Here is an 18880-nt window from a genome sequence, read left to right as displayed (position 1 = left end):
GGGTGGGCACTGTCGGAGGGTCAGTGCTGAGGGGGTGGGCACTGTCGGAGGGTCAGTGCTGAGAGGGTGGGCACTGTCGGAGGGTCAGTGCTGAGGGAGTGGGCCCTGTCGGAGGGTCAGTGCTGAGGGAGTGGGCCCTGTTGGAGGGTCAGTGCTGAGGGAGTGGGCCCTGTCGGAGGGTCAGTGCTGAGGGAGTGCCGCACTGTCGGAGGGTCAGTGCTGAGGGAGGGGGCACTGTCGGAGGGTCAGTGCTGAGGGAGTGGGCACTGTGCGAGGGTCAGTGCTGAGGGGGTGGGCACTGTCGGAGGGTCAGTGCTGAGGGGGTGGGCACTGTCGGAGGGTCAGTGCTGAGGGGGTGGGCACTGTCGGAGGGTCAGTGCTGAGGGGGTGGGCACTGTCGGAGGGTCAGTGCTGAGGGGGTGGGCACTGTCGGAGGGTCAGTGCTGAGGGGGTGGGCACTGTCGGAGGGTCAGTGCTGAGGGGGTGGGCACTGTCGGAGGGTCAGTGCTGAGGGGGTGGGCACTGTCGGAGGGTCAGTGCTGAGGGGGTGGGCACTGTCGGAGGGTCAGTGCTGAGGGGGTGGGCACTGTCGGAGGGTCAGTGCTGAGGGAGTGGGCACTGTCGGAGGGTCAGTGCTGAGGGGGTGGGCACTGTCGGAGGGTCAGTGCTGAGGGAGTGGGCACTGTCGGAGGGTCATTGCTGAGGGAGTGGGCACTGTCGGAGGGTCAGTGCTGAGGGAGTGGGCACTGTGCGAGGGTCAGTGCTGAGGGAGTAGGCACTGTGCGAGGGTCAGTGCTGAGGGAGTAGGCACTGTGCGAGGGTCAGTGCTGAGGGAGTAGGCACTGTGCGAGGGTCAGTGCTGAGGGAGTAGGCACTGTGCGAGGGTCAGTGCTGAGGGAGTAGGCACTGTCGGAGAGTCAGTGCTGAGGGAGTGGGCACTGTGCGAGGGTCAGTGCTGAGGGAGTGGGCACTGTGCGAGGGTCAGTGCTGAGGGAGTGGGCACTGTGCGAGGGTCAGTGCTGAGGGAGTGGGCACTGTGCGAGGGTCAGTGCTGAGGGAGTGCCGCACTGTCGGAGGGTCAGTGCTGAGGGAGGGGGCACTGTCGGAGGGTCAGTGCTGAGGGAGTGGGCACTGTGCGAGGGTCAGTGCTGAGGGAGTGGGCACTGTCGGAGGGTCAGTGCTGAGGGAGTGGGAGCTGTCGGAGGGTCAGTGCTGAGGGAGTGGGAGTGGGCACTGTCGGAGGGTCAGTGCTGAGGGAGTGGGCACTGTCGGAGGGTCAGTGCTGAGGGAGTGGGCACTGTCGGAGGGTCAGTGCTGAGGGAGTGGGCACTGTCGGAGGGTCAGTGCTGAGGGAGTGGGCACTGTCGGAGGGTCAGTGCTGAGGGAGTGGGCACTGTCGGAGGGTCAGTGCTGAGGGAGTGGGCACTGTCGGAGGGTCAGTGCTGAGGGAGTGGGCACTGTCGGAGGGTCAGTGCTGAGGGAGTGGGCACTGTCGGAGGGTCAGTGCTGAGGGAGTGGGCACTGTCGGAGGGTCAGTGCTGAGGGAGTGGGCACTGTCGGAGGGTCAGTGCTGAGGGAGTGGGCACTGTCGGAGGGTCAGTGCTGAGGGAGTGGGCACTGTCGGAGGGTCAGTGCTGAGGGAGTGGGCACTGTCGGAGGGTCAGTGCTGAGGGAGTGGGCACTGTCGGAGGGTCAGTGCTGAGGGAGTGGGCACTGTCGGAGGGTCAGTGCTGAGGGAGTGGGCACTGTCGGAGGGTCAGTGCTGAGGGAGTGGGCACTGTCGGAGGGTCAGTGCTGAGGGAGTGGGCACTGTCGGAGGGTCAGTGCTGAGGGAGTGGGCACTGTCGGAGGGTCAGTGCTGAGGGAGTGGGCACTGTCGGAGGGTCAGTGCTGAGGGAGTGGGCACTGTCGGAGGGTCAGTGCTGAGGGAGTGGGCACTGTCGGAGGGTCAGTGCTGAGGGAGTGGGCACTGTCGGAGGGTCAGTGCTGAGGGAGTGGGCACTGTCGGAGGGTCAGTGCTGAGGGAGTGGGCACTGTCGGAGGGTCAGTGCTGAGGGAGTGGGCACTGTCGGAGGGTCAGTGCTGAGGGAGTGGGCACTGTCGGAGGGTCAGTGCTGAGGGAGTGGGCACTGTCGGAGGGTCAGTGCTGAGGGAGTGGGCACTGTCGGAGGGTCAGTGCTGAGGGAGTGGGCACTGTCGGAGGGTCAGTGCTGAGGGAGTGGGCACTGTCGGAGGGTCAGTGCTGAGGGAGTGGGCACTGTCGGAGGGTCAGTGCTGAGGGAGTGGGCACTGTCGGAGGGTCAGTGCTGAGGGAGTGGGCACTGTCGGAGGGTCAGTGCTGAGGGAGTGGGCACTGTCGGAGGGTCAGTGCTGAGGGAGTGGGCACTGTCGGAGGGTCAGTGCTGAGGGAGTGGGCACTGTCGGAGGGTCAGTGCTGAGGGAGTGGGCACTGTCGGAGGGTCAGTGCTGAGGGAGTGGGCACTGTCGGAGGGTCAGTGCTGAGGGAGTGGGCACTGTCGGAGGGTCAGTGCTGAGGGAGTGCCGCACTGTCGGAGGGTCAGTGCTGAGGGAGTGGGCACTGTCAGAAGGTCAGTGCTGAGGGAGTGGGCACTTTCGGATGGTCAGTGCTGAGGGAGTGGGCACTTTCGGATGGTCAGTGCTGAGGGAGCATTGCACAGTCCTGACAGAGGGTAGTACTATCCCAGAATTATTGAACACTGGGTATCGGTGTCAGAAATAAACTCTGAACCTCTTTGTCTTGAGAACGTGTTAGAAATCCCCAAACCTCTGTGAGGGCTTAACTCGGATCGACTTGAAAGTTGCTTGTTGAGTTGGTTTATATGTCATCACCTTTTTTCCAGCATTTTCCTACCGTCACATTCAGTTCACATCTCGTTCTGAGAATGACAGATTGAGTGTTAACTCTGTACGTATTTTCTGCAGGTTATAAAATCGTACAGCACAGAAACAGACCCTTCGGTTCCAATTCATCTGTGCTGACCTGATGGCCTAAATTAATGTGGTCCCATTTGGCAGCGTTTGGCCCACATCCCTCTAAATCTTTCCTATTCATGTACCTGTCCAAATGCCTTTTAGACGTCGTGATTGTACCAGCCTCCACTACTTCCTCTGGCAGCTCACTCCACACACGTATCACTCTGTGCGAAAATGTTGTCTTCATCTCCCTTTTAAATCTTTCCCCTCTCACCTTAAACCCACACCCCTCTGGTTTTGGACTCTCCTACCCTGGGGAATAGACCATTGCTATTTACCCTCTCCATGCCCCTCAATAGGGTCACCCCTCAACTTCCTACGCTCCAGGGAAAATGGGCCTAGAGTGTGGTGCTGGAAAAGCACAGCAGGTGAAGGGTTTTTGCCTGAAACGTTGATCTTCCTGCTCCTCGGCTGCTGCCTGACCTGCTGTGCTTTTTCAGCACCACTCTCTGGACTTTCATCTCCGCATTAGCAGTCCTGACTTTCACCCAGAACATAGCCCCAGCCTATCCAGTCTCTCTCTTGAGTTCAAACCCTCCATTCCAGGCGGCATCTTTGTTAATCCTTTCTGCACCCTTTCTACTTTCATAATCTCCTCTCCAGAGTAGGGTGACCAGACCTGGTACATAGTGGCCTTAACCAATCTCCTGTACAGCCGCAACATTACCTCCCAGCTGCTATACTCGGAGCTCTGACCAATGGAGGTAACTGTGCCAAATGCTGTCTTCGCCATCCAGTCCACCTTTAAGGAACAAAGTATCTGAACTTTAACCTTGTGTCTTCTGGAGCTGTCTCCTTCATTTTGAGCTCCCTCAGCTCAGTTTGCCATCCTTACCCCTCCAGAGATGACTGTTTCTGTATTTCTGCTACGACAGACCCTTTCTCCCTGCACATGACCTGCCTTTAGATTAGATTAGATTACTTACAGTGTGGAAACAGGCCCTTCGGCCCAACAAGTCCACACCGACCCGCCGAAGCATAACCCATCCAGACCCATTCCCCTACATTTACCCCTTCACCTAACACTACGGGCAGTTTAGCATGGTCAATTCACTTAACCTGCACATTTTTGGACTGTGGGAGGAAACCCGCGCAGACACGGGGAGAATGTGCAAACTCCACACAGAGAGTCGCCTGAGGCAGGAATTGAACCTGGGTCTCTAGCGCTGTGAGGCAGCAGTGCTAACCTGGGTTCTGGGTGGTTCTCACTTTCTCTGATGTGGGGGTGCCAGTGGTGGACTGGGGTGGACACTGTTTAAAAATCACACACCGCCAGGTTATAGTCCGGGGTCATAAGACGCAGACCTTACAGCAGAGAATTACCGTCATCTTTTGTTACAAAGTCTGCGCCTTGTGATCCTACACCACGACTATCTGATGAAGGAGCAGCGCTCTGAAAGCTAGTGCTTCCAAATAAACCTCCCTTTGTCTGATCATGAATTCGAGTCGCTTTCTTGCGCAAGTCTATTCACCTCGAGCGTTTTAAAGAAGCTGTTTAAATGCATGTTTAGAACAAAATGGTAGACATCACTTCTCGGGGAAGAAACAACTGAGACGGGTTTCCCCCTTTGTAACACAGACGAGATGGAAACGCACAGTGAGCTTCCACATTGTTTCTCCTCTGCAGAGCTCTGTCACTCAGGGTGGTGATGGTTCACTGTGAGTCCTCATTGTAATGTGTTGCCAGTGGGGATCTTCACTGTCCTTCTTCTCACAGGGCAGTTACTTTCCTTCGATATCGGTGAGCAGTCAGCGTTCGAAATCCCCCTGTCGAACGTCTCGCAGTGCACCACGGGTAAGAACGAGGTGACCCTGGAGTTCCACCAAAACGATGACGCTGAGGTCTCCCTGATGGAAGTACGCTTCTACGTGCCCCCGTCCCAGGAGGACGGCATGGACCCCGTGGAGGTAGGAGAGGCCGGTCCATACATACCTGTTCCTCGGGAGCTCTCACATGCCCGTGGAAGACCCTCCCTCGAGACCCCTCACCCTCCTGCCAAAGACCCATCCCTCGAACCCACTGACCCTCCGCCAAAGACCCATCCCTTGAACCCACTGACCCTCCGCCAAAGACCCATCCCTCGAACCCACTGACCCTCCGCCAAAGACCCTCCCTCTAACCCACTGACCCCCTCCTCAAACACCATCCCTCAAACACCCTCCCTCTAACCCACTGACCCTCCCCTCAAACACCCTCCCTCTAGCCCACTGACCCTCCCCTCAAACACCCTCCCTCTAACCCACTGACCTCCCCTCAAACACCCTCCCTCTAACCCACTGACCCTCCCCCTCAAACACCCTCCCTCTAACCCACTGACCCTCCCCTCAAACACCCTCCCTCTAACCCACTGACCCTCCCCTCAAACACCCTCCCTCTAACCCACTGACCCTCCCCTCAAACACCCTCTAACTCACTGACCCGCCCCTCAAACACCCACCCTCTAACCCACTGACCTCCCCTCAAACACCCTCTAACGCGTTGACCCTCCCCTCAAACACCCTCTCTCTAACGCGTTGACCCTCCCCTCAAACACCCTCCCTCTAATGCATTGACCCTCCCCTCAAACACCCTCCCTCTAACCCACTGACCCTCCCCTCAAACACCCTCCCTCTAACTCACTGACCCCCTCCTCAAACACCATACCTCAAACACCCTCCCTCTAACCCACTGATCCTCTCCTCAAACACCCTCTAACCCACTGAACCTCCCCACAAACCCCCTCCCTCTAACTCATTGACCCTCCCCTCAAACACCCTCCCACTAATCCACTGACCCTCCCCTCAAATCCCTCCCTCTAACTCACTGACCCTCCGCCAAAGACCCTCCCTCTAACCCACTGACCCTCCCTCAAACACACTGACTTTTTCCTCAAACACCCTCCCTCTAACTCACTGACCCTCCCCTCAAACACCCACCCTCAAACCCTCTGACCATCCCCTCAAACCCACTGGCCCTCCCCTCAAACACCCTCCCTCTAACTGACTGACCCTCCCCTCAAACATCTTCCCTCTAATGTACTGACCCTCTCCTCAAACACCCTCCCTCTAACGCACTGACCCTCCCCTCAAACACCCTCCCTCTAATGTACTGACCCTCTCCTCAAACACCCTCCCTCTAACGCACTGACCCTCCCCTCAACACCCTCCCTCTAACCCACTGACCCTCCCCTCAAACACCCTCCCTCTAACGCACTGACCCTCCCCTCAACACCCTCCCTCTAACCCACTGACCCTCCCCTCAAACACCCTCCCTCTAACGCATTGACCCTCCCCTCAAACACCCTCCCTCTAACCCACTGACCCTCCTATTGGAGGCCGTTTCTGTAGACCCCTAGCCCTCCGTTTGGAGACTCTCCATCCACTCCTCTAGCGTTGGTATTAAGGTTAGCGTTGCTGGTTAATTCCGGGGTGCGTTGCTGCTCTGACTGCTGGGAATTCCTGACCTTTGCGACATGCCTCCTGTTTTCCCAGGCTTTCTCCCAGAATGTCCTGTCGAAGGCTGACATTATCCAGGCCACCGGAGACGCGCTGTGTATCTTCAGAGAGTTGCAGTGCCTCACACCGAGAGGCCGTTACGATATTCGCATCTACCCAGCATTCCTTCATCTACACGGCAAAACGTTTGATTATAAAATCCCGTACACCACTGTCCTCCGCCTCTTCCTCCTGCCCCACAAGGACCAGCGGCAAATGTTCTTCGTGGTACGTACAGTGTGGGGTTAGCTACGGAGAAAAACTCCCTCTGCAGTGTCCCATTAGACCATCCCAGGGACAGCACGGGGATAGATTCAGAGTCAAACTCCCTCTGCACTGTCCCCATCAAACACTCCCAGGGACAGGGATAGCACGGGGTTAGATACAGAGTAAAGATCCCTCTACACTGTCCCCCCATCAAACACTCCCAGGGACAGGGACAGCACAGGGTTAGATACACAGTAAAGCTCCCTCTACACTGTCCCCCCCATCAAACACTCCCAGGGACAGGGACAGCATGGGATAGATACAGAGTAAAGCTCCCTCTACACTGTCCCCCATCAAACACCCCCAGGACAGGGACAGCACGGGGTTAGATACAGAGTAAAGCTCTCTCTACACTGTCCCCATCAAACAGTCCCAGGGACAGGGACAGCACAGGGTTAGATACAGAGTAAAGATCCCTCTACACTGTCCCCCCATCAAACACTCCCAGGACAGGGACAGCACAGGGTTAGATACACAGTAAAGCTCCCTCTACACTGTCCCCCCCCATCAAACACTCCCAGGGACAGGGACAGCATGGGATAGATACAGAGTAAAGCTAACTCTACACTGTCCCCCCCATCAAACACTCCCAGGGACAGGGACAGCATGGGATTAGATACAGAGTAAAGCTCCCTCTACACTGTCTCTCCCCCCCCCCCCCCCCCCCCCCCCATCAAACACTCCCAGGGACAGGGACAGCATGGGGTTAGATACAGAGTAAAGCGCCCTCTACACTGTCCCCCATCAAACACTCCCAGGGACAGGGACAGCACGGGGTTAGATTGGAAGCTGATTGGTTGCCTTCTCTTACAGATCAGTTTGGATCCTCCAATCAAACAGGGGCAGACCCGGTACCACTTCCTGATTCTGCTGTTCTCAAAGGACGATGATCTGGCCCTGACCCTGAACATGAGCGAGTGAGTGTGTAAGGCTGTGGGAGTGAACTGGTGAGGGGTGTGGGTGACTGTGGGCGGTGAGCCGAGTGTGCGCTGAAGCAGTGCAGAGAGGCTCCTTGGGTCTGAGATTGAGCGGGCGGGGGAATCGAGAGAGTCTGCAACGTGGGCTGTGACAAAATCCGCTTGGGGAAGCTGGGATTGTCACAAGGTTTCAGGGAAGGGACTCGCTATCCCCAGTACACCGGCTGTGACAAATCCAGAGGGACAGACAGCACTGACCTGGGATCTCTCCTTCACCAAGAAACCGCTCTTTAACGCAAACCGTCCTTTTCGAACCACAGCGAAACGAAAATACCGCCTCCCAACTTGACAGTTCTGTAACTTGAACTCTTCCCCCTTCGTCAGGGGCTGTAGGTAGAGGCAGATCAGTTAAAACAGTGCAGGTGTATCTGGGCAAGGGAAATAAGAGGATTAGGGGGACTGGGCTCAGGGGCGCCCAGTCCACGGGGCTGTTTATTGGCTGCTTCTGAACCCTAACCTCCCTTCTTCCCGGCTCCACCCAGGGTGGTTGGCAAACTACCTGCAGGACAACCCCATTCAGCGCCTGCTCTGCCATTGATTACAGTTATAGCTGACCCACCCCCCCCCACCTCTCTGTAACCCTTCAACCCGAAAAATCTGTCCATCTCCTCTTCCAGTGGAGCCGGTCACCTCTCTCTGGGGCAGAGAATTCCCCGGATTCACCTTCCTCACTCTCTTTCTTTTGTTAAATCTGCTACCCCTTATTCCAAATCTCTGACCTGTCATTCGGCGAGGAACCGGGCTCTCTCTATCTGCTTTGTCAGCCCCCTTCAGCATCTTAGCATTCAGATCTCCCATTGTTCTGAGGAACGCCAGGGAGTGGAGACCTGATTTAGGTTTAGATTACTTAGTGTGGAAACAGGCCCTTCAGCCCAACAATTCCCCATTCCCTACATTGACCCCCTCACCTAACACGATGGGGCAACTTAGCATGACCAATTCACCCTGACCTGCACATCTTTGGACTGTGGGAGGAAACCGGAGCACCCGGAGGGAACCCACGCACACACGGGGAGAATGTGCAAACTCCACACAGACAGTCGCCTGAGGTGGGAATCGAACCCAGGTCTCTGGCTGCTGTGAGGCAGCAGTGCTAACCACTGTGCCACCCAAATTGTTCAGGCTCTCTGCAGAAGACAATCCCCTCGTCTCTGGAATCAGTTGAGTGATCCTCCCCATGAACTGCCCCTAATGCACCTACATCCCTCCTCAAGTAAGTGGATCAGAACTGGGTACAATACTCGAGGTCCCTTGTACGTTTGTAACAACACTTACAGAAGGTAGAACATTCCAGCACAGTACAGGCCGTTCGGCCCTCCATGTTGCACTGACCCGTGGAACCAGTCTGAAGCCCTTCGATCCTATTTCACTTTCATCCATATGTTTATCCAATGACCATTTCGATGCCCTTAAAGTTGATGAGTCTACTACTGTTGCAGGCAGGGCGTTCCACGTCCCTACTACTATCTGAGTAGATTAGATTAGATTCACGACCGTGTGGAAACAGGCCCTTCAGCCCAACAAGTCCACACTGACCCTCCAAGGAGTAACCCACCCAGACCCATTCCCCTACATTTCCCTCTGACTAATCCACCTAACACTGGGCAATTTAGTGTGGCCAATTCACCTGACCTGCACATCTTTGGACTGTGGGAGGAAACCCCCACGGACACAGGGAGAACATGCGAACTCCACACAGACAGTCGCCCGAGGTGGGAATCGAACCCGGGTTCCTGGCGCTGTGAGGCAGCAGTGCTAACCACTGAGCCACCGTGTCATCCTACAGAGTAAAGAATCTACCTCTGACATCTGTCTTATGCCTATCACCCCTCAATTTAAAGCTATGTCCCCTCGTGTTAACCATCACCATCCGAAGGAAAAGGCGCTCCCTGTCCACCCTGTCTAACCCTTGGATTATCGTGTCCGTCTCGATATAGTCACCTCTCAACATTCTTCACTCAAATGAAAACAGCCTCAAGTCCCTCAGCCTTTCCTTGTAAGACCTTCCCTCCCAAACCAGGCAACATCCCGGTAAATCTCCTCTGCACCCTTTCCAAAGCTTCCACATCCTTCCTATAATGCGGTGACCAGAACTGTACACAATACTCCGAGTGCGGCCGTATCAGAGATTTGTCCAGCTGCAGTATTATCTCGTGGCTCTGAAACTCAATCCCTCTCCCAAACAAAGCTAACACACCGTATGCCTTCTTAACAACCCTATCAACCTGGGAGGCAACTTTCAGGGATCTATATACATGGACACCGAGATCTCTCTGCTCATTTACACGACCAATAATCTTACCATTAGCCCAGTACTCTGCATTCCTGTTACTCCTTCGAATGTGAATACCTCACACTTTTCCACATTAAACTCCATTTGTCACCTCTTAGCCCAACTCTGCAGCTTATCTGGGTGGCACGGTGGCACAGTGGTTAGCACTGCTGCCTCACAGCGCCAGAGACCCAGGTTCAGTTCCCTCCTTGGGCAACTGTCTGTGTGGAGTTTGCACATTCTCCCTGTGTCTGCGTGAGTTTCCTCCGGGTGCTCCGGTTTCCTCCCACAGTCCAAAGATGTGCAGGCCAGGTGAATTGGCCATGCTAAATTGCCTGTAGTGTGAGGCGCATTAGTCAGAGGGAAATGGGTCTGGGTGGGTTGCTGTTCGGAGGGTTGGTGTGGACTTGTTGGGCCGAAGGGCCTGTTACCACACTGTAAATAATCTAATCTAATCTTATCTATGTCTCTCTGTAACCTACAACATCCTTCATCACTGACCACAACTCCATCAACCTCTGTATCATCTGCAAATTTACTAACCCACCCTTCTGCGCCCTCATCCAGGTCATTTATAAACATGACAAACAGCAGTGGCCACAGAGCAGATCCTTGCGGTACCCCACTAGTAACTGAGCTCCAGGATGAACATTTCCCATCAACCACCACTCTCTCTTCTTTTAGCTAGCCAACTTCTGATCCAAACCGCTAAATCACCTTCAATCCCACGTTTCTGTATTTTGTGCAATAATCTACTGTGGGGAACCTTACCAAACGCCTTACTGAACTCCATATACACCACATCAACTGCTTTATCCTCATTCCCCTGTTTGGTCACCTTCTCAAAGAACTCAATAAGGTTTGTGAGGCATGACCTACCCTTCATAAAACCGTGTTAACTATCCCTAGTCAACTTATTCCTTTCTAGATGATTATAAGTCCTCTCTCTAATAACTCTTTTCAACACTTTACCCGCTCACTGGTCTATAATTACCAGGGTTGTCTCTCCTCCCCTTCTTGAACAAGGGGAACCACATTTGCTATCCTCCAGTTTTCTGGCACTATTCCTGTCGATAATGCCAACATAAAGATCAAAGCCGAAGGCTCTGCAATCTCCTCCCTGGCTTCCCAGAGAATCCCAGGATAAATCCCATCCAGCCCAGGGGACTTATCTATTTTCACACTTTGTAGAATTGCTAACACCTCCTCCTTGTAGCCCTCAATCCCGTCTAGTCCACTCGTACTTGTATACTCTGCAGTCCTTTCACAATCAATACCTACGTTTCCTGTACGTTTCCTGTTAACCGCAGTAGCTGCGGATCTGTTTTCTGTAATTCACGCACAAGGATGCCCAGATCCCTCTGCACTGAACCATTCTGAAGTTTCTCTCCACATTTAGATAACAAGTTACCTCTCTGGCCTTCCAACCAAAATGGAGAGCCTCCAGCTTCACACATTCAACTCCATCTGCCAAGCCTGGGGCCTATCCAGCTCACCATCTGCCTCCATTTGTAAATCTCTCCATGTCCTGCCTGTTCTAGCGTCATGGAGGGAGACAGCACTGGGTGTGACCAGTCCGTGCTGGCCATAGTCCCAAACTAGACTCGCCCCACCCCTGCCCCTGCCTGCTCCTGGCCCTTACCCCTCCGAACCTTTCCTACTCATGGACTTATCCAAATGTCATATAAGTGTCGTAACTGAACCCACATCCACCACTTCCTCAGGAAGTTTGTTCCACACTCAAGTCACCGTCTGTTCACAAGGCAGGCTCCCCAGGAGCCGATCAGAGAGTCGTTCTCAAGTGGGTACCTCCTGGCACACAAACCCCCTGAAGAAACCCATCAGCAGACTGTCTGTGGGTGAAGGAGACCTGCTGTGCCATGAGAGTCTTCCCCAGCATCTCCCCCTCCACGCACGCACCACCCTCTGCGTGAAATCGTTGCCCCTTCGGTCCCTTTTAAATCTTTCCCCTCTTACCTTAAACCTATGCCCCTCTAGTTCTGGACTCCCCCACCCCAGGGGGAAAAGACTTTGTCTATTTATCCTATCCGTGCCCCTCATAATTTTATAAACCTCTATAAGGTCACCCCTCAGCCTCCGACGCTCCAGGGAAAACAGCCCCAGCCTGTTCAGCCTCTCCCTGTAGCTCAGATCCTCCAACCCTGGCAACATCCTTGTAAATCTTTTCTGAACCCTTCCAAATTTCACAACATCCTTAGCAGGGAGATCATAACTGAACGCAATATTCCAACAGTGACCTAACCAATGTCCTGTACAGCCACAACATGATCTCCCAGCTCCCTGTACTCAATACTCTGACCAATAAAGGAAAGCATACCAAACGCCTTCTTCACTATCCTATCTACCTGCGACTCCACTTCCAAGGAGCTATGACCCTGCACTCCAAGGTCTCTTTGTTCAGCAACACTCCCTCGGACCTTACCATTAAGTGTATAAGTCCTGCTCTGGTTTGTCTTTCCAAAATGCAGCACCTCACATGGAGCGCTGCTACTGTGGCTCTATCAAAGGCTGCATCCTCACTCATGGATGGAGTGGGAGGGGGGAGTGTGGGGGAGGGGGGTACACCCTGACCAGGGGGAGAGGGGGGTGTAGACCCTGACAGGGAGGGGGAGGGGGGAGTATGGGGGGGAGGGGGGAGTATGGAGGGAGGGGGGTACACCCTGACAGGGAGACGGTGTGTGGGGGGAGGGGGAGTACACCCTGACGGGGAGACGGTGTGGGTGGGGGGGGTACACTCTGACGGGGAGACGGTGTGGGGGGAGGGGGAGTACACTCTGACGGGAAGGTGGGGTGGGAGGGGGGAGTGTGGTGTGGTTCCGGGGAGAGTGTGGTGTGGTTCCGGGGAGAGCTGTCTCCCTGTGACAGTGGGGTAGGGTCCCTGATGATTAAACAGCGGATTCTCTCTCTCTCTCTCTCTCCCTCCCTCCCAGGGAGGAAGTGGCCAAGCGTTTTGATGGGAAGCTGAGCAAGCAGATGTCAGGGCCTCTATACGAGGTGGTAAGCCGCATCATGAAGTCGTTGGTCAGTCGCAAGATCACGGTGCCCGGGAACTTCGTGGGGTAAGTACTGGTGGAGGGATTTGTGGGAGTGGGTGGTGGTGAGTGGACAGGAGGGGGACGTTTCACTGATCATGTCTGCACTCACTGTCCAAGGAAACAATTCAACTCTCCTTCTGTAACCCAGCACATTGTTCTTTCTGTACAGTCTCGAGTGACCCTCCCTCCCCCACACTCTCAGGCAGCACGTCCCACACCCTAACCCCCCGAATGACCCTGTCTCCCCCACACTCTCAGGCAGCACGTCCCACACCCTAACCCCTCGAATGACCCTCCCTCCCCCACACCCTCAGGCAGCACGTCCCACACCCTAACCCCCCGAATGACCCTGTCTCCCCCACACTCTCAGGCAGCACGTCCCACACCCTAACCCCCCGAATGACCCTCCCTCCCCCACACTCTCAGGCAGCACGTCCCACACCCTAACCCCCCGAATGACCCTCCCTCCCCCCACACCCTCAGGCAGCACGTCCCACACCCTAACCCCCCGAATGACCCTCCCTCCCCCACACCCTCAGGCAGCACGTCCCACACCCTAACCCCCCGAATGACCCTGTCTCCCCCACACCCTCAGGCAGCACGTCCCACACCCTAACCCCCCGAATGACCCTGTCTCCCCCACACTCTCAGGCAGCACGTCCCACACCCTAACCCCTCGAATGACCCTCCCTCCCCCACACCCTCAGGCAGCACGTCCCACACCCTAACCCCCCGAATGACCCTCCCTCCCCCACACTCTCAGGCAGCACGTCCCACACCCTAACCCCCCGAATGACCCTCCCTCCCCCACACCCTCAGGCAGCACGTCCCACACCCTAACCCCTCGAATGACCCTGTCCCCCCACACCCTCAGGCAGCACGTCCCACAACCTAACCCCCCGAATGACCCTCCCTCCCCCACACTCTCAGGCAGCACGTCCCACACCCTAACCCCCCGAATGACCCTCCCTCCCCCACACTCTCAGGCAGCACGTCCCACACCCTAACCCCCCGAATGACCCTCCCTCCCCCACACCCTCAGGCAGCACGTCCCACACCCTAACCCCCCGAATGACCCTGTCTCCCCCACACCCTCAGGCAGCACGTCCCACACCCTAACCCCCCGAATGACCCTCCCTCCCCCACACCCTCAGGCAGCACGTCCCACACCCTAACCCCCTCGAATGACCCTGTCTCCCCCACACCCTCAGGCAGCACGTCCCATACCCTAACCCCTCGAATGACCCTCCCTCCCCACACCCTCAGGCAGCACGTCCCACACCCTAACCCCCCGAATGACCCTGACTCCCCCACACCCTCAGGCAGCACGTCCCACACCCTAACCCCCCGAATGACCCTACCTCCCCCACACTCTCAGGCAGCACGTTCCACACCCTAACCCCCCGAATGACCCTGTCTCCCCCACACTCTCAGGCAGCACGTCCCACACCCTAACCCCCCCGAATGACCCTCCCTCCCCCACACCCTCAGGCAGCACGTCCCACACCCTAACCCCCCGAATGACCCTGTCTCCCCCACACCCTCAGGCAGCACGTCCCACACCCTAACCCCCCGAATGACCCTGTCCCCCCCACACTCTCAGACAGCACGTCCCACACCCTAACCCCCCGAATGACCCTCCCTCCCCCACACTCTCAGGCAGCACGTTCCACACCCTAACCCCTCGAATGACCCTGTCTCCCCCACACCCTCAGGCAGCACGTCCCACACCCTAACCCCCCGAATGACCCTGTCTCCCCCACACTCTCAGGCAGCACGTCCCACACCCTAACCCCCGAATGACCCTCCCTCCCCCACACCCTCAGGCAGCACGTCCCACACCCTAACCCCCCGAATGACCCTCCCTCCCCCACACTCTCAGGCAGCACGTCCCACACCCTAACCCCCCGAATGACCCTGTCTCCCCCACACTCTCAGGCAGCACGTTCCACACCCTAACCCCCCGAATGACCCTGTCCCCCCCCACACCCTCAGGCAGCACGTCCCACACCCTAACCCCCCGAATGACCCTGTCTCCCCCACACTCTCAGGCAGCACGTCCCACACCCTAACCCCCCGAATGACCCTCCCTCCCCCACACCCTCAGGCAGCACGTTCCACACCCTAACCCCCCGAATGACCCTCCCTCCCCCACACTCTCAGGCAGCACGTTCCACCCCCTAACCCCTCGAATGACCCTGTCTCCCCCACACCCTCAGGCAGCACGTCCCACACCCTAACCCCCCGAATGACCCTGTCTCCCCCACACTCTCAGGCAGTATGTTCTACACCCTGACCCTGTCCCTCCATTTGTCGAGATTGATGTGTATTTCTTGTCGCCCATGTGTTCACCACCTATCATCGTGGTGCTGTTTAAAAGCAGACAGGAAGGTGGTCCTATTGATCCGTGAATCTCTCAAGGATGGTGACCTTGTGACCGAGGAGTTTTTAATTTCTTGTTCAGCAAGTGGAAAATCACAAGGAGAGCATCTTGCTGCAATAACTGACCACGTCAGTCAGTCAGTCCACACCGGCAGCTTCTGTTCTTGGGCGATCTGGGAAGGAGTCACGTGCACAATGATCGCGAGTGTGTCTGCACTGCGTCTGATCCCCCGTGCCAGTCTCCTGCCTTCTGCCCCTCTCCCTGCACCCAAACAGCCGCCTAAATCCCCTCTGGAGTGCCTTCCCCCACGTTTCCAGACCCTCATCCCTTGCTGGGTGTTCTCCTCCCATCCCCTTTGCTTCATTAGCGCGTCCCTTTCCTTGTTCCTTTCACCATTGGGAACAGATTCTCCCGGTCTACTCTGTCTAGTCATCCCCCCCCCCCCAGCAAATGATTTTGAAAGTCTCTTGTCAGATCTCCTTCTCGATCTCCGTCTCAACCTCCTCCTCTCCCGAGGGGAACAGTCCCCAACGTCTTCGATCCCTCTCCGTTGCTGAGGTTTCACGGAGGAGTGTAACAGGAGCAGGCCACTCGGCCCGTCGAGTCTGCTCTCCCATTCAGTCAGACTGCGGCTGACCTTGGTGTGGCCTCAGCTGCACTAACCCGCCAGCCCAGCACAGCCTTTCATTCCCCTGCTGTTCAACAACCCAGCGATTTTAGCCTTAAAACACGGTAGCTTCAGCTGGCTGGGATATTCCACGGATTCCCAACCCTCTGAGTGAAGCAGTTCCCCCTCAGCTCCACCCGAAATCTGCCTCCCTCTTATTTTGAGGCTGTGCAGCCCCCCCCCACCCCACCGTTCTAGTTTCATCCACCCATAGGAACAACCTCCCTGCCTCTGTTATTTATTTTTTTCGTCATTTTATGTTTCTATAAGATCCCCCCCTTATTCTTTTGAATCCCATTCAGTGTAGTCCCAGTCTACTCAATCTCTCCTCCTAAGAGCCGCGAGGTTTTGCTGCAGCTCTACAAGTCCGTTGTGAGACCACACTTGGAATATTGTGTCCAGTTCTGGTCGCCCTACTATAGGGAAGATACAGAGGCTTTGGAGAGGGTGCAAAGAAGGTTTACCAGGATGCTGCCTGGACAGGAGGGTTTGCCTTATGAAGAAAGGTTGAATAAGCTCGGACTTTTCTCTCTGGAGAGAAGGAGGAAGAGAGGAGACCTGATCGAGTTGTACAAGGTAATGAGAGGTATGGATAGAGTCAATAGCCCGAGACTTTTCCCCGAAGCAGGATTGACTGGGACGAGGGGTCATAGTTTGAAGATTAGATTTATATTACTTATAGTGTGGAAGTAGGCCCTTCAGCCCAACAAGTCCACACCGACTCGCCAAAGCACAACTCACCCAGACCCATTCCCCTACATTTACCCCTTCACCTAACACTCTGGGCAGTTTAGCATGGCCACTCCACCTGACCTGCATATCTTTGGACTGTGGGAGGAAACCGGAGCACCCGGAGGAAACCCACACAGACACGGGGAGAACGTGCAAACTCCACACAGTCAGTCGCCTGAGGTTGGAATTGAACCCAGGTCCCTGGCGTGAGGCAGCAGTGCTAACGACTGTGCCACCTCCAAGTTATTAGGAGGAAGGTATAGAGGAGACGTCAGAGGTAGGTTCTTTACACAGAGAGTTGTGAATGTATGGAATGTGTTCCCAGCGGTGGTGGTGGAAGCAGAGTCATTGGGGACATTTAAGCGACTGCTGGACATGCCCAGGGAGAGCAGTGAGTTGAGGGGTGTGTAGGTTACGTTACTATATTTTACATTAAGATTAAACCTCGGCACAACATCGTGGGCCGAAGGGCCTGTTCTGTGCTGTACGTCTCTGTGTTCCATAAGCCAACCCTCTCTGGAATTAACCCAGTGAACCTCCTCTGCAGCCCCTCCAGTGCCAGTACATCCTTTCCCAAGGAAGGAGACCAAAACTGCACACAGTCCTCCAGGTGTAGCCTCACAGACTCCCTACCCAGCTGCAGCATCACCTCCCTGTTTTCATCCCTGGGACCATTAGTTGTGAATCGTTGCTGCACGCGCTCTCCAGTGGATTGAGGCCTTTGCTGTAATCTGGTGCCCAGAACTGCCCAGGATACTGCAGCAGAGGGGCAGGGGAAGGAGCTGCTCAGGTACCTGTCCTCAGTTGCAGGCAGGGTTTCTGATAGCGCAGTCCTCTCGAGTTGGAGCCCTGTTTGAATTCAATGTTCTCTCTGTTTGTGTTTCCCGATCGCCACCCTGCAGTAACTCTGGGGCCCACTGCATCACGTGTTCTTACAAAGCCAGTTCGGGTCTCCTGTATCCCCTCGAACGGGGGTTCATCTACGTCCACAAACCCCCGGTTCACATCCGCTTTGACGAGATCTCCCACGTCAACTTCGCCAGAGGCACCACAACCACCCGCTCCTTTGACTTTGAGATCGAGACCAAACAAGGCAGTCTGTACACCTTCAGCAGCATCGAGAGGTGAGTGAGAGGGGGCTGATCGACTGGGGAAGGCAGTCTGTACACCTTCAGCAGCATCGAGAGGTGAGTGAGAGAGGGGGCTGATCGTCTGGGGAAGGCAGTCTGTACACCTTCAGCAGCATCGAGAGGTGAGTGAGAGAGGGCTGGTCGTCTGGGGAAGGCAGTCTGTACACCTTCAGCAGCATCGAGAGGTGAGTGAGAGGGGGTTGATCGACTGGGGAAGGCAGTCTGTACACCTTCAGCAGCATCGAGAGGTGAGTGAGAGAGGGCTGATCGACTGGGGAAGGCAGTCTGTACACATTCAGCAGCATCGAGAGGTGAGTGAGAGAGGGCTGATCGACTGGGGAAGGCAGTCTGTACACCTTCAGCAGCATCGAGAGGTGAGTGAGAGGGGGCTGGTCGACTGGGGAAGGCAGTCTGTACACCTTCAGCAGAATCGAGAGGTGAGTGAGAGAGGGCTGATCGACTGGGGAAGGCAGTCTGTACACCTTCAGCAGCATCGAGAGGTGAGTGAGAGGGTGCCGATCGACTGGGGAAGGCAGTCTGTACACCTTCAGCAGCATCGAGAGGTGAGTGAGAGGGGGCTGATCGACTGGGGAAGGCAGTCTGTACACCTTCAGCAGCATCGAGAGGTGAGTGAGAGGGGGCTGATCGACTGGGGAAGGCAGTCTGTACACCTTCAGCAGCATCGAGAGGTGAGTGAGAGGGGGCTGATCGACTGGGGAAGGCAGTCTGTACACCTTCAGCAGCATCGAGAGGTGAGTGAGAGAGGGGGCTGATCGACTGGGGAGGGCAGTCTGTACACATTCAGCAGCATCGAGAGGTGAGTGAGGGGGGGGCTGATCGTCTGGGGAAGGCAGTCTGTACACCTTCAGCAGCATCGAGAGGTGAGTGAGAGGGGGTTGATCGACTGGGGAAGGCAGTCTGTACACCT

At 56.0% G+C, this 18880-nt stretch overlaps 2 protein-coding genes across 2 annotated transcripts in view; both read left to right on the top strand.

Annotated features, from left to right (window-relative positions):
* LOC140468458 (uncharacterized) overlaps positions 1–18880 on the top strand; it is a 1057462-nt gene that overhangs the window by 275243 nt on the left and 763339 nt on the right. The window lies entirely within an intron of this gene.
* The window catches only part of LOC140468551 (FACT complex subunit SSRP1-like), a 39051-nt gene that overhangs the window by 4662 nt on the left and 15509 nt on the right, over positions 1–18880 (top strand). The window contains exons 4-8 of the mRNA XM_072564643.1: positions 4712–4902; positions 6466–6696; positions 7549–7652; positions 12936–13064; positions 17725–17946. Of these exons, the coding sequence (XP_072420744.1) occupies positions 4712–4902; positions 6466–6696; positions 7549–7652; positions 12936–13064; positions 17725–17946 (877 nt within the window). The remainder of the gene's footprint in view (positions 1–4711; positions 4903–6465; positions 6697–7548; positions 7653–12935; positions 13065–17724; positions 17947–18880) is intronic.

This window comes from Chiloscyllium punctatum, chromosome 47 (assembly GCF_047496795.1).
Source record: "Chiloscyllium punctatum isolate Juve2018m chromosome 47, sChiPun1.3, whole genome shotgun sequence".
NCBI lineage: Eukaryota > Metazoa > Chordata > Chondrichthyes > Orectolobiformes > Hemiscylliidae > Chiloscyllium > Chiloscyllium punctatum.
This window is presented reverse-complemented; position numbering and strand designations above follow the sequence as displayed.